Here is a 14,313-nt window from a genome sequence, read left to right on the forward strand (position 1 = left end):
TTTTCCTTTTCAGACTATAACCTCCTCACCAGGTTAAATGTCATATTACCAGAAAAGATAATACGTTGTGTGATGGACTGGCAACCTGTCCAGGGTGTACCCCACCCTCATCCAGTGTGAGCTGGGATTGGCTCCAGCACCCCCTGTGACCCAGAAACAGATAACTGATAGAAGAGGAATGAATGAATGCATGTGACTTTAGTGTTCACGATGGTAGCAATGGTATATTCTTGAGGCAGCTTGACTTTTGAATGGTAAACCATTTTATCTTTTGATGGTTCATTCATATTCAGTGTTGAAAGTCAGAAAATTAAAGACTGCATCAGAGAGCAGGATTTTATTTTCACAAGATAGATATACAAAACAAAAGTGCTGCAAAGTCTGCTGAACATTAAGTGTAAATAACCCCTTGCTAAATGGACAGAAAACTGAAAACATGAAGAATGTGAAACTGATCTGTCACATGTGGATGCCAGTCTTTTTTCTGCCTTCTCCCTGCCTTCTCCTTTACTCATGCTTACACTGAATGTGCAACGAGGGAAAGATCAAAACCAATCAAATCCCTTAACTGGAAACTCAGTAAGCAGCTATGAGATAACAAAAAAAAACAACAATAAAAAAAACAGGACAAAGAACCAATCAACTGACCCAGTTATTTCTTCTTCTTTTTTTTTATTCAAGCTCTATCCGATCCCTGTAACACTTCTGTGAACCTTTCTTAAGTTAAATCATCCACCAACCACCACTCTTGCATTTGCCTGAGCAAATGAGCAAATATAAGGTTTACAAAAAAAATTAAGAAGATCAGCTGATTTTTTCCAAATGAAAAAAAAAAAAAAAACCTTCCAAATGTACTTCTTTAAAAGGCAGTCCTGTCCTGAAATAGTGCAGGAAGAAACTTAGACTGGTAGATATCAGGTTATTTTGAGACAGATAGACTTCTAAAAATATCTGAATGAGGTTTTAATGTTGCTGGGGGAAACTGTCAACACCTCAATTCAACCACCCAAAAGCAAAAAGAGATCAGGCAACTTCATGCTACAGAGTTAAAGACATCTCCAACTACTGTCCTTCAGGCACTGATAAGAGAAGCACCCATACAAGCACCTGCATCCCAAATAAGGCGTTGAAAGCAAAAGGTCTGAAAAACGGCATTAGAAGTGATCTTTGATGAATGTGAATATATATAAAAAAGACAACAGATTTTGCCATTGATAAAGAAAAGCTGGGAAGGCCTTGTCCTTCGGTTTATACAATCATGTCAAGAAACTATTAATACATGATACAGTCTGCCAAGAGAAGGAGATGATGTCTTTTAGTGTTACCAACATATCCCAATTTAACAAAACCTTAACTCCAAAAAATTTTCAGTTGTAAAACACTTCAAAGCAAATGTAGAAACAATGTCTATACACATCTTTTACCCACATCCTTCACCTTGTGACAAGGATAGTCCCACTACAATTATTACAACTGCTCAATAAAACATTTCATTTTCATCAATGTTTTTATAATATGATTTGTCCACGTGGAAAATAAGATGAATTACGAGGGGAAAATAGAATAAGAGCAGAAATTGATCAAAATGGGAGGGTGACCCAGAGAGAGATTCATACCTGCTCAGGTGGTATTTCTCACTGGTGTGTCTCTATTTGTAGATCATGGGAGTGATAATTTATAGCCTCATTAAGTCCTCTCAGCAGGAAGAGTTCAAGTGAAACACACACTCAGCTCCTGATGACATCATTTAACACATCTGCCTCCATGCAGCTGTGAGCACCACCATCCCTGGAGGAACTCTAGTTTCGCAGGGCAGCCAAACTGGAGTGAATAAAAAATATGGGAGAGTTTTACTGTCTGACGGGTGTTATCTGGAATGATGTGTGGTGGATTGCATCTGTGATAGTGTTGGGCTTTATTTGAAGGGGGAAAAATATGCGATACTATTAATATTTGGATATGCCAATATATTGGTTTGCCTCTTATAATGACTAATGTTTGTAAATTTGATTGCGGTGTAGGCATTTGCAGAGTTTTCATGTTGTGCTGGGAATATTTGCGTGTATTTGTGGTGTTAATGTCTTTGGTTGTGTTTATGGTATTTGTAGTCTGTTCATATATTTGGTTGTATTGAGAATATTTTGCAGTGAATGTGTTATGAAATCAGTGAATGGAGTTTTCTGAATTTGTTGTGTTTTGTCCTTTTGCATGATTTTTTTAGGTTGCAGGTGTGTTGAGCTCTCAGGGTCACTGTCTTTTGTGGTATATTACAGTTTAAAATGGAGCCACATCATTACAATGCAGTATCTTCTGTTTTTGAGCTTCTCCACAAGTTTGAGCTGCACAGTTTAGCTGTCTTCATCACAATGACTTTGCAACCATAACAGTAGTGTTCTGTGTGGTTGGGCACTAGCATGCTGTGAGATCTAATTTCGTGTTCTGATACACGTAAAGAGGACTTTTATGAAGTGAAAAATATAGTCCCATTAGGAAAACACAAGCCACAGGCACATTGTCTCTAACCTTTAACTCAGTAGTGACGGGATAGCGCATCAAAGGTAGACACTTGTCCTTACCGTCTAGACAGCTGGTCCTCCTTCTCTTGGCTCCGTGTGCTCTCTCCGCCCAGTGAGGTGGCTCCTGCTGGGAGTTGGCTGAGCTGATCCATCACCTCTAGGCCACTCTCCTCAGCAATCTGGTGAATCAGGTCATCTACCTGCTCCTGAGGCGTGGTCAGTGTCATTGCAGAGCTCATGGAGTCCTCCATGACCTGGTGTAAGAAAGATGGATGGATCAAGTGACAGAAGGAAGGAAAAGTGGCGAATAATTCTAACAAGACTTGTCAAATGCTCCTCAGTGTCACAATTTGTAAAGCTCATGTAACACTTACACACTACAAGCACAAAAAACTACCACTCACTGAGGTATGAACATCAAGGTTCTGCACTTGACTTTCAAATTTATCCATGACCGCAGAGACCTTCTGGAGATCCATGGAGTTCAGAGCTTTGTCCAGGGCTTTGGTCACCTGGCCCATGTTTTTGGTTACCTAATGGGGAAAAATGATATATACTTATATTTATTTCAGTCTAGATACATAGAATTTCACAAAAGGGCAGCAAGGCAGCTAAGTGGTTCGCACTGCTGCCCCACAACAAGGTTGCGGGTTCAGTTCCTAGGCCTGGGGCTTGTGTGGAGTTTGCATGTTATCACCGAACTTGCGTGGGTTTCCTCCCACAGTCCAAAGACATGCATGTTTGGGTTACTTGGTGACTCTAAATTGTCTGGAAGTCTGAGTGTGAGTGGTTGTTTGTCTCTGTATGTTGGCCCTGTGATAGACTGGCAACAATGTCCAGGGTGTACTTGCCCATTGTGAGCTGGGATTGGCTCGAGCACCCCCCGTTACCCCGAAACGGATAAGTGGTAGAAGATGAACTAATGAATGAAAAGTTAATCAAAATAGCTGGAATAAAGCAATGAGGTCATGCAAGTATGTACATAAAAGGCATGTATTAAGATGACCAAACGCAGGAACTTACTGCCTTCATGGTAACAGCAGTCTGGACTTTTGAGGCAACTGCATCCACTCGTGACGCCATACGCAGCCAATTAAGACCTTCATTTTTTTTCCGGATGGCGTTCTCTGCATAAACTCTGGCACATTCCACATTTTTTTGTAGCAAAGCCTGGTGGGAGAGAAACTCACTGTGAAATATGCATCTGCAATTTATTTTTGTGTACCTCACTTAGTATAATCTTCTTAAATAAGGTGAGGCCAGTCATCTGATGCTTCATTTATTTATTCATTTCTTTTTCAGTGATTTAATTGTGTGGGGAACCTTTTATAGGTGTATCTCACATGAAGTTTCTAATGATAACACTCATTATCCCTTCAACAGCAAACTGCAACAATGGCCCTATTAAACCGGATACAAAGTTATTATACCTCAACAGGGAAACATTTTTGGCTACTGAGAGGAAAGTGAGGCCCAGACAACACCCATAATCAATACCCTTAAAAAGGAAAGAATAAAATGGTAAAGGATTCAACAGTAAATTAGGTAAGTGGCAGTGAGATAAAGATGTAAGAAGATAAAGTGGTGGCAATTAAATAATATGTAGAAAAAACTGAAATAAGGTGAGTGACTGAATTAGCATTGTTAAAAGTAAAGAGTGCAAACAAGACCAAACATGTGACCTTTTATATACTCCATGACTGTGTATGTAAAATCAGGAGCAGAAGCTTTGGATCAGTCAGCCAACATTCTTAATTGCCTGATTTGGAGCAGCTCTGGCTCTGAAAAAGCAGCTATTTTTAGGTCTTGAGGTGGAAATGTGGATGCCTTTACATTGCCACCCAGATAAAGGAATTTCATATACACAAACACACATGGCTGTGTGGAATCTTGACACAATCTAGCAGATTTTCCGGGGCAGTGCGAGCTATGAGTATTCTCCTGGGCTGGGAGTTGCATTCCAGCAATCATCTCTGCTCTGGAGACAACCTGTTGAAGAGTTTTTCTATCAGTTGCTAATCACCAACATGCTCTCTAAGGAGCAACAACAGAGGCTCAACAGTTGCTGTTGGGGTGGACCAGCTTTCTTTCGCTTCCTCTGGAAAAAGCACAGTTGCCATGGTTTTTAATCAATGCAGTGGTGTTAGTGATCCTCTCAGATGGGAAATGAAGTGGTTCACTCTTTGTACTCTGCAAAACTGTGGTATTGGAAGTGGGAATAGGACACTCCCAAATTCTAAAACATTAGGTCTTAGTATATTTGGGGTGTAGCAGGACTCAGAACTTATAATGGAGGACAACTGCCCAGTGTAATTGCCTGAACATGCTCTGACGGGAAGTTCAGGATCCAGTTACATATGGAGGGGCAGTTTGGAAGTGTGGTGGTAATTTGGAGATGACCTTATTGTGGATGTATTCAAAATGTTCACTGTTAGCAGTGTATGCAATTGTTACATATGTGCCCTGTGTTGAACACAAGTGGATCTGCTAGTTCTATTAGTGAAGCCATGAAAAGGAACTTAGTCCATCAAGTGAGCTGAAGTCAGCCTAAAGAACCAGTGACAGTACTTCTGACAATGGGGAGAGCCAGAATTTGAAAGCACTTCATTATTGCTAATTTTAGACTGATAGCCTGACTTTATAAATTTTGTAAATATTTCAATACCTATCCTGGAATATGTATATAATGTACGTGCAGTGTGAGAATCTGTGGAGTCTGAAACCTGTTTCTTGCATTTGCATCACTATTACCACTTTGAAAGTGAATGTGACATTACTGTTGGACAGACAAAGCATAATCATTTTGTGTAATCAGTGGTAGTCTTGACAACGCAATGTCTTCAGATGTCTTTCATCTTTTACTTGCCTTTCTTTAGGCTTGGCCTGATGACACTATATTCTGTAGTGTCATTATTTGTACCTAGTTGTACTTTAAAGAATTCGAAATTTGAATTATTGTCCACTGTGAAAATGATGTATTCCTTCATGTCCACCTCTATGCCATAGGTAGCCTGTTTTACAAAAAGGTCTATGAGGGTATCCTCAAAGCGGTGAGTGACTATGTTATTTCTAAACCAAACTTTTATTTAAAACAGGAACAGATATAATCAATCATAACACTGGAGATAGACATTTCATATAAAAATAATTAGCCATTACAGAAAACATGCCAGATGCAAAAAACTGGTAGGTACAATGTTTAGTTTCAACTGCTTATGAACAGAAAAAAGGCAAAGTAAGCAGAAAGATTCCAAGATGATACCAATCAAGATGTTTTATATTGTTCACTTGTGTTTATATTCCAATAAAAGGTTTAATTTCCTAATCTGGTGATCCTTGGTTTTCTTTAATTCTTTTTCATATGTTGTGTTCAATGCGCCATTTATTGACGCTAAAATATATATTATAAAGACAAGATGAACATTCCCAAGATATTGTTCATTTGTGCTAAAAAAAAAAAAAAGTTCCTTTTTTTGTAACATTATTCTTTTTTGTAGAGTCTTGCCTTGATTAGAAAGTATAGATGCAGATGGAATATGATAAAAAGAGACAAAAGATTAAGAGAGTATCGCAAAAACAGCATATGGAATGTATCTTAACAGTTTCCCAATGGCTTGTCATCCGGCATGAGCCAGTTTGCTTACCTTCTTCACCTTGGCCTGTTCCTTTTCAGACTCTTTCTCTGCCTTCTTTGCTAGTCGTTCCAGTTGCTTGGAAGTAAACTAGAGACCAAAGATGAGGCAAAGGTGTGTGGAAAATTGATAACTAATTCACTGTTACAATATTAAGCTGATGCAGACTAAACCTTTTCACAGGTACATACCTTTAGCTGGAAGAGTGTCTCTATGGCACAACAGAGATACAGAGTTAGGAATATAGGGTGTACTATAAGACGACTCGCCCTAAATTTGAGCATTTCTTATCTGTCTAATGAACCCTGACACAGGAGGTTAACTTAGGTCTCAACAGCTGTACAATGAACTTTGAATAGGAATGTTTGCATAATATTTCATGTAATGATTCTATGGGAGAGCTTCATACTGCAGACTACAGAATTACGAAGAGAGGTTGTCAGACAAAAGCCAATTCATTACTAAAATATAAAACAGCCATTTATTACTATATATTTTCAAATGGTCATTCTAATTATCATCTGTGAAGGTGGCTAACTTCCCTGTGGAAACAATGAATAGCTTTCTCATCATGCTGCTAGGACTCATTCGATTAAAAGTCGTTCTGTATAAATGTCTGGTGTGTTTGTCGTTTCTCGAAGCTACACAAATCAATTTTGAACGGACCATGACATTTATCCTATATAAATGTCATGCAAAGATTTAGTGGCAGGCAACGTGGAATCAAAATGTTAACCAAAAACGAAGATCAATAAATAGTCTTTTCCAGCAACGAACGAACTGAAAATTAGAACTGGTCTGGTAGCCGTTCATGCTAACCACTTACATAAGCTAACAAGCTAATTTCGAATTTATGTGTAATGTCTAGATCAATAATAAAGCTAAAAACACATACCAAAGTATAGCAATGTGACTCTTAAAACACAACATACCGTCCATGTCAATCGGAATGTGATTTTAGATCTGCAACAGGCTAGTCCTTGTTTGTTTTTGTATTTAACAGAGTACTTCCTGGTCTGGTAATAGTCACGTGACTAGAATTTCAGCGTTCCACTCATAGACGGCTCACTGAGTGGTTTGTTCCATAGACATGTATACGTAGACGCCGCAAAGAGCGCTTTTGGCCGCTACTGCGATATGTCAGCATCACCCCCATATTGAATGTGGCTCGGCTGCGCTGTAAACGAATACAAGTAAATGGACCTAATTTCATTAAGCACCTTTCTACAAAGACATTTACGTTAATGACTCTCATTTATTCATTCAAATATGCACCACTATACTTGACAAACAGTTAGGGACCAAAATAATGTATTTAATCTTCTCAGATGAGTAAAATAAGAACTTAATTGATCACACACACACATATACAGGCTATATATTGGAATAGGAATTGAGTGTGTCATAAAAACAAAGAAATACATCTTCTCACTATTTTTTTTTATTTATTTTTGGTCTATTTTTCAGGCCACGAAATAACACATTTTAGCAATTTTTCTGGCAACTAATTTTTTTTTCCAGGTAACAGAATTACGTATTTTTTGCCATTTTTCAGACCAACAAAACAACATATTTTTCCATTTTCAGACAGCAAATTACAAAATGTTAGCATTTTTCAGGTAACAAAATTGCATATGCCTATTTTAGCCATTTTTCAGTTTATAAATGATAGTCCTTTTTCAAAAACAATACACAGGTTATGTACAACAAACAGACTATACATACAACTATGTACACTATATACACACACAATACACAGGCTATGTACACTGTACACACAGTATACGTACAGCTATACACGGTTTGACCGTGCTAATTCATTGTTTATGTTCTGAATAAGGGGTAATATAAAAGATTGTACTTCCTCCTGTTCCCTTACAGCTATGGATGTGTAAACTGAGTTGTTAAATTATAAACTGTATATATTTTGAAGAAAATACATACCACCATGAGCAGAATAAATCAAAATAAATGAATGAAAGAATGAATGAATATATATGTATACATATATATACATAAGCATTGTAGTACAGTAAAGAGCGTATGTTGGGAGATAAAGGAAATTTAAAGAGGCTACAACCCAGAACTGCAGTGGTCTCCTGTTATTTTGGAAGGCATCTTGCAAACAGAACAGGTGCAGAGGCTGCCTGGGGTTCTCCTACACAGTCAGTATCCTGGGAATTAATTAAAAAAAAAAAAAACAGGTCAGGGGACACCTGCCATGGTTAGATAACTTAACTGGAATCCAGACCAGACCAGTTTTAATGGTGGCAGACCAGCTCAAACTGTAATTTTAAAAACAAATAGGTTGTGGCCTCAGGTGAAGAAAGGAGGGGCCCCAGGTATATATAAGCAGGTGGTTTATAGATGTGTGTATTCGGTGTGTATTCTGACCCCAGGCTCCGATCTATTCAATTGTTTATTCATATACTTGCTGTTGAAAACATTTTCATCCACATCAGACTCTGACAACTTTTTTTTCTCCTGAATTTTTGGAAGCTGCTAATTTTTGAGACTTTTTAGACCCATTGCCCTGCAGTTTGTGTGCCCCAACACTTACAGCAGGCAAATTAACGAACACGTCACCATTTTTCTCAGTTAATATATTTCTAAAGGTGCTACTAACATGAAATTTTTTACCAGATGCAACCCACACATGCAAGGAAATCAAACCTTACGTGTCCACAAATTAAGTCGTGTGATAAAATTGAATGACACAGGGAAAAAGTATTGAACACATGAAGAAACTGAGGTGCAAAAAGGCACCAAAAACCACCTTATTGTTGCAAAACATACTGATGGCATTGGTCACAAAAGGATTTCTAAACTTCTGAATGTTCCAGTGAAAACTGTAAACTTCATTTCATCATAAACCAGCCACTACCAGGTGCTCCTCACAAGTTTTCTGACAGGAGTCAAAAGAATTATAAGAAGAGTTGTCCAAGAGCCAAGACCTGGAATTAGCAGGTACAACTGTCTCAAAGAAAACAATAAGTAACACACTCAACAGCCATGGTCTGCATGCACTCTCACCACGCAAGACTCCATTGATTAAGAAAAAACTGTTGAAAAAAAATGTTGAAGCTGGTGTAAAGTTTGCTGCACAACATTTAGACAAGTCTGTGAAATACTGGGAGAATGTAGTCTGGTCAGATGAGACCAAAATTGAACTCTTTGGATGCCATAATACACACCGTGTTGGGAGGTCAAACACGGTGTGTATTATGGCACAGTACATCACCTCAACAGCGAAGTTTGGAGGTGGGAACACCATGGTGTGGGGCTGTTTTTCAACATACGGCACTGGCAACCTTCATGAAATTGAATAAAGGATGAATGGAAAAAATGTACTGAGACATTCTTGATTAAAAATCTGCTGCCATTTACTAGGATGATGAAGATGAAACGAGGGTGGCCATTTCAGCAAGAAAATGATCCCAAACACACAGCCAAGGAAACTCTCACTTGGTTTCAGAGAAAGAAAATAAAGCTGCTAGAATGGCCCAGCCGATGACCTGACTTGAATCCAAAAGAAAATCTATGAAAAGAACTAAAGATTCGAGTTCATAGAAGAGGCCAATGGAATCTTTAAGAGTTGACTGTTTGTGTGGAAGAATGGGCCAAAATCACACCTGAGCAATGTAGGCAACTAGTTTCTCCATACAGGAGGCGTCTTGAAGCTGTTACTACTAACATAGGCTTTTGTACGAAGTATTAAATAAATTTGTGTGTTTGATACAGTCTCCCTGTGTCATTCCATTTTATTATGCATAGCTTCATTTATGGACATATGTGTGGGTTGCATGGGTTGTTACATGTCATGTCAGTAAGACCTTAATAAATATATTTACTGAGAAATTATTTTATACACTGTGTGTGTAAGCTAAAACCCCTTTGAAAATTCTTTTGCACAGCTTTTTCCATGTGTTGTTAGTCTGTAACGGAAGAGTGTTCAGTATGGCAATGTGGAACCAGAGTAAATCAAGCTGAATGGCCAACAATAGCGTGGCTTTTCTGAACTGTATACAATTCATGTGTCAGGGTTTCTCTGAATATACTTTAGTCCCCACAAAGTGACTACAGTTGCCAAGCTTATGATCTCATGACAACGTAGTTACAATGATAATACGCATACACAGAGACAAACCTCACATCTTCCAACTGATCTTCGAGACATTTTCAGTAATTCAGTTTGCCACATCCAATATGGACGTACTATTTTGCGCTCAATGTGTCTGCATCTGTTGTTATATTTGCAGATTATATGAATCAGATTGATTGAAATAAAACCATAAATAAATATTCATTCATTTTTAATTGTAGTTGAAACACACACACACACACACACACAAAATAAATAATCCATATGAATTGCGCTTGCATGGTTGTACTTGGGCACCATACAATAATCAACAAATTTTGTTTTGAACGTCGTCGCAAGGTAACAGGCAACTTTGTTCGCTCAGTGTGTTCTCCTGCAGCTGGTTAGTTCACTTGTACACGTGTGTCAGGCAGCCCTCACGGGTCATGTCTTTATTTAAAATGTTCCGTGGAGGAGGTAAGCTGAAAAAGAAGTCTTCTCAACATCAGGAGATTGAGAAACTTTCGGAAAGAAGGGAGCTGCTCATGGAAAAGAAAGAAGATTTTAAGAAAAAGATCGAGCAGGAAATTTTGTTCGCCAAGAAGAACAGTAGAAGCAACAGAAGAGGTGAGATATTTGGAAGTTGGAAATGCACTGCGTGTCATTGTTAGAGTAAACATGAAACAGTGAGATAGTACGAGGCGTCTGGGTGGGTAAGCTAACATCAGCTAGCATGTGAGATAGCTGTTGCCATAGTAATGGACCAACACACATAATTGTGGGCTTGCCCGGATTTATTGGTGATTGTAGCTAATTAGGAGCGAGGAGAACGTCTTTCTGTCCCTAAATATTTCTATTATATTTCTACCAGAAAGTTCACTGCTCTAATCAAGCCCCAATACGGCAGTGAAGTTAGTTATATGTTGTTTTTTCGACAGCCTTTCACTCCGGATAAACCTCTTCTGTTCCACGTAGTGTGACTCCGAGCAAGCCACTCCAACATTTTAAGTGCATCTGTATTGTAGACTTTACATTAAACACATGACAGAACAGACAAACAGGAGACGGCTACAGTGTGTACCAACTTCCTGTTTTCAAAATAAAAATTTAGGAATATTTGAGGGCAATAAAAACAGATGTATAGAAGTGTAGTATAACAGCTAACAGCTATTAGCAACGCCACTGTGATGCTGTGTGTTTGAAAATTGTCACACTGAATGATACCTTCTATACTCCCAGTAGCTCTACAGGCACTCAGAAGAAAGATGTGGTACGAGAAGCATCTTAGCAGCATTGAGTGCGCTGTTTCCGCCATTGGGTATGCTCATGAGCACATGTAAGGAAAAAGGCATCAGCATAGAAGACACATGACACATATGTGAAAAAATGTCATTAATGTTGATTATAAATTATATTTTATATTTAAATCAGATAGCTGCATTTTATTGCTGAGTATTTATATAGTATTTGGATGTCATCTATTTATAAGTCATGTTTCTGTGTAGAGCATACTGATACAGTTAAACCGAGACAAGAAATTTCTGCCCATGATTTTAGAGATGTTGTTTACAAGGTGAACAACCTGATCCGAGACATTACAGAGGCGCAGGATGTGACTCGAGATATGTCAGGCACCTTCTACACATCTTTAAACTTTCCAGTGGAATTTAATGAGGTACAGGTAACAAATTTCTGTTTGGGATTTTATTTGAATTTTCCTCTTGTTTTCTCATTAATAGACTTGTTTATTTGCATTATGGTTTTGATATTTTCTAGATATCTTAAATCAAGCACTAGGTTAAGAATTCCAGGAAAACACAATTATGAAAATGTTTGTAATGAGCCCACTGAGATGTGTGGTTCTTGTTGGGGTGTGTGTTTGTGGATCAGGAGGAGCTAATGGCAGAACTGGAGAGGCTGGAGAAGTATATGGATATAGAGTGCATATTTGAGAAGAACTTAGCAGAGGGGAAAGTTCCTTGCACCAAATTGTTGTCTCCTGCGTCACTTCCCCCTCCAGGTAAGAACCATTCAAAGAGCAGGTACAAGTACTAGTTGATGACAGTATCAATGTTAAGTGCTTACATGATGTGGATGGGTCGGCACGAATTCAGCTGCAGTAGAAGGCAAGTATTTGTTAAATAGCAGAAATGGCCTAATGGCTGTGGACAACTTCACATTAACTAAGAATACCATACAAAACAAGGAGTACTTGGTTGCAGTATGCCAATTCATGCAAACTGCTCACTGTTTTTTGTTTTTTCGTCTCCAAAGCCAAGATGGAGGAAGACGAGCTTGAGGAGGATTTAGAGTATCTGCGGTACTGGGCAAATGAACCCTAGTAAACGCATCAACAAGTACAGCACACTGGGCACTTACAAAAGAAGGGCAAGATGGAATAAACAGGCAGCAACAATATACTAAGTGTCAGTATTTTATGTTTGTCAGGAAATGTGATTGCTTTTTTTATACGGTTAGAATATATCAGTTTCTCGAAGGCTAACATCACAGATATTAATCTGACATCCATCACTTAATGGTTTCTGAAGCAAAGTTATAGCCCTCATCCTGCTCTTTATTAGAGTAGCTGTTTGAAATTGTTTAATAAAAAAATTAAATCGTTATAACACCTTACCAACAGGAGGCAATTGTTTGTGCGCAAAAGATTTTCTTTCATTCATTCATTGGTTTCCAGGTCGCAGGTGGTGCTGGGGCCAATCCCAGCTCACATTGGGCGAAGGTGGGGTACACCCTGTGTATTGAAAAGAGGAGTACATGCAGTCCTGTTACAAGTCATGTAGTTATACCGCTGCATCAAGAGGTGGCAGTAGTGTATAGTTGTTGTGTCAACCTAGTATGGAATGTAAAATGACACCTAAACAAAACCACTCTGATTCAGGACGCCAGCGTGTAAGCCCTGTCAATACACCCTGTACAGATCAGCAGTCCATCACAGGGCCAACATAGAGACAGACAGACAAATACAAACGACCACTCACACTTGCACTCAGACCTACGGACAATTTAGAGTCACCAATTAACCCAAACATGCACGTCTTTGGAGGATGGGAGGAAACCAACATTGGGAGAACATGCAAATTCCACACAGAAAGTTTGTTCCGAGTTTGTGTGACCTTCGTGTTGTGGGGCCAACAGTGGTGTGTAATACACATAAGATTTGAATATTTTAATTACAAAATGAGTATTTTAAAGAAGGGCCACAATTTGCTTGTACATAATAGCAAACCTTTTAATTTGCCAGATCATTTTAAAGAACAGTCTACAGTATATTTGTCCAAACCAGCCATTCACCCAGCATGCAACAATAATGACAGTAAGATAATACTACTATAAGTAGTTAAATCAATAGTTAACCTGGTCAGTATAAGTGTTTTTCTCTTAGTTAGGAATGATAGCTGTAGAATAGATGGGGAGTATTCATTTCCATGGATACAAACTTTTGTTTGATTATTTTCAATACTATCAATACCATTGTACAGCGACATATACAATAGATGTTGCTTTTCTATAATAAAGCAAGAGCTGCAGCTAGTTATCCTTCTTTCCCCTTTAAATCCCACATCTCTTACGACTGCTCTGAGCAAATGCACAGGATTAGTGGCCTCAGCCAGACAGAGCAAGTGACGGAAGCAGAGGGAGTGCCAAAGACAGGGAGATGAAGGCTGGCAAAATCAGTAGCTCTAAAATGCACATGCTACACATGTAATAGCTCAGACTGACTAAAATGTAAACACTATTTGTGTGGAGATGTGTCACATGAATGTGTAGCACTGATGCCTAATGGGGTCTGGAGCAAGCCAGAAGGAAAATTCAGGTAGGATGAACTACCTAAATTGTAGAATTTTTTTCAGTCAGACACTAAATGAGAACAGTAACTAGTGACATTATCAAATAATTGGTAAAACTGTTAGGTTATTGTGTAAGGACTCAGCAACTTGATACATTTTATACTTTACTTATACTTGCTATCGGCCATAGAATAAAACTGTCATTTACAAAACATTAGCTATTCCTTTCCAGGTTGACAAGCATGATAGTAATTCTAATGAGGAAAAACAATCAT

The 14,313-nt window shown here is 38.4% G+C and overlaps 2 protein-coding genes across 2 annotated transcripts; one reads left to right on the plus strand and one right to left on the minus strand.

The window, feature by feature from the left end:
- Window positions 1–322: 322 nt before the first annotated feature.
- Window positions 323–7,212, minus strand: chmp1a (charged multivesicular body protein 1A). Its single transcript, XM_029523572.1, has 7 exons — window positions 7,081–7,212; window positions 6,340–6,359; window positions 6,161–6,238; window positions 3,540–3,686; window positions 2,921–3,049; window positions 2,577–2,770; window positions 323–1,821 (listed from the first exon to the last, which is right to left on the minus strand). Exons 1-7 carry the CDS (start codon window positions 7,085–7,087, stop codon window positions 1,800–1,802), a joined length of 597 nt encoding a protein of 198 aa, XP_029379432.1. The 5' UTR covers window positions 7,088–7,212; the 3' UTR covers window positions 323–1,799.
- A 3,463-nt stretch (window positions 7,213–10,675) lies between these two features.
- LOC115056270 (charged multivesicular body protein 4b-like) lies at window positions 10,676–12,571 on the plus strand. Its single transcript, XM_029522583.1, has 5 exons — window positions 10,676–10,856; window positions 11,472–11,547; window positions 11,787–11,910; window positions 12,120–12,249; window positions 12,504–12,571. Exons 1-5 carry the CDS (start codon window positions 10,676–10,678, stop codon window positions 12,569–12,571), a joined length of 579 nt encoding a protein of 192 aa, XP_029378443.1.
- The last annotated feature ends 1,742 nt before the right edge of the window (window positions 12,572–14,313 follow it).

This window comes from Echeneis naucrates, chromosome 16 (genome assembly GCF_900963305.1).
Source record: "Echeneis naucrates chromosome 16, fEcheNa1.1, whole genome shotgun sequence".
Classification (NCBI taxonomy): domain Eukaryota; kingdom Metazoa; phylum Chordata; class Actinopteri; order Carangiformes; family Echeneidae; genus Echeneis; species Echeneis naucrates.

What these genes read in the sequence shown, in the direction of transcription:
- chmp1a (XM_029523572.1), bottom strand. An exon ending in AGACACTCTTCCAGCTAAAG is followed by an intron (nt 6,239 to 6,339) that starts GTATGTACCTGT and finishes TTTGGTCTCTAG; the next exon opens with TTTACTTCCAAGCAACTGGA. An exon ending in GAGGACCAGCTGTCTAGACG is followed by an intron (nt 1,822 to 2,576) that starts GTAAGGACAAGT and finishes TATTCACTCCAG; the next exon opens with TTTGGCTGCCCTGCGAAACT.
- LOC115056270 (XM_029522583.1), top strand. Translation starts at nt 10,676, where the DNA reads ATGTCTTTATTTAAAATGTTCCGTGGAGGAGGTAAGCTGAAAAAGAAG. An exon ending in CAGTAGAAGCAACAGAAGAG is followed by an intron (nt 10,857 to 11,471) that starts GTGAGATATTTG and finishes TACTCCCAGTAG; the next exon opens with CTCTACAGGCACTCAGAAGA. An exon ending in TGCGTCACTTCCCCCTCCAG is followed by an intron (nt 12,250 to 12,503) that starts GTAAGAACCATT and finishes TCGTCTCCAAAG; the next exon opens with CCAAGATGGAGGAAGACGAG.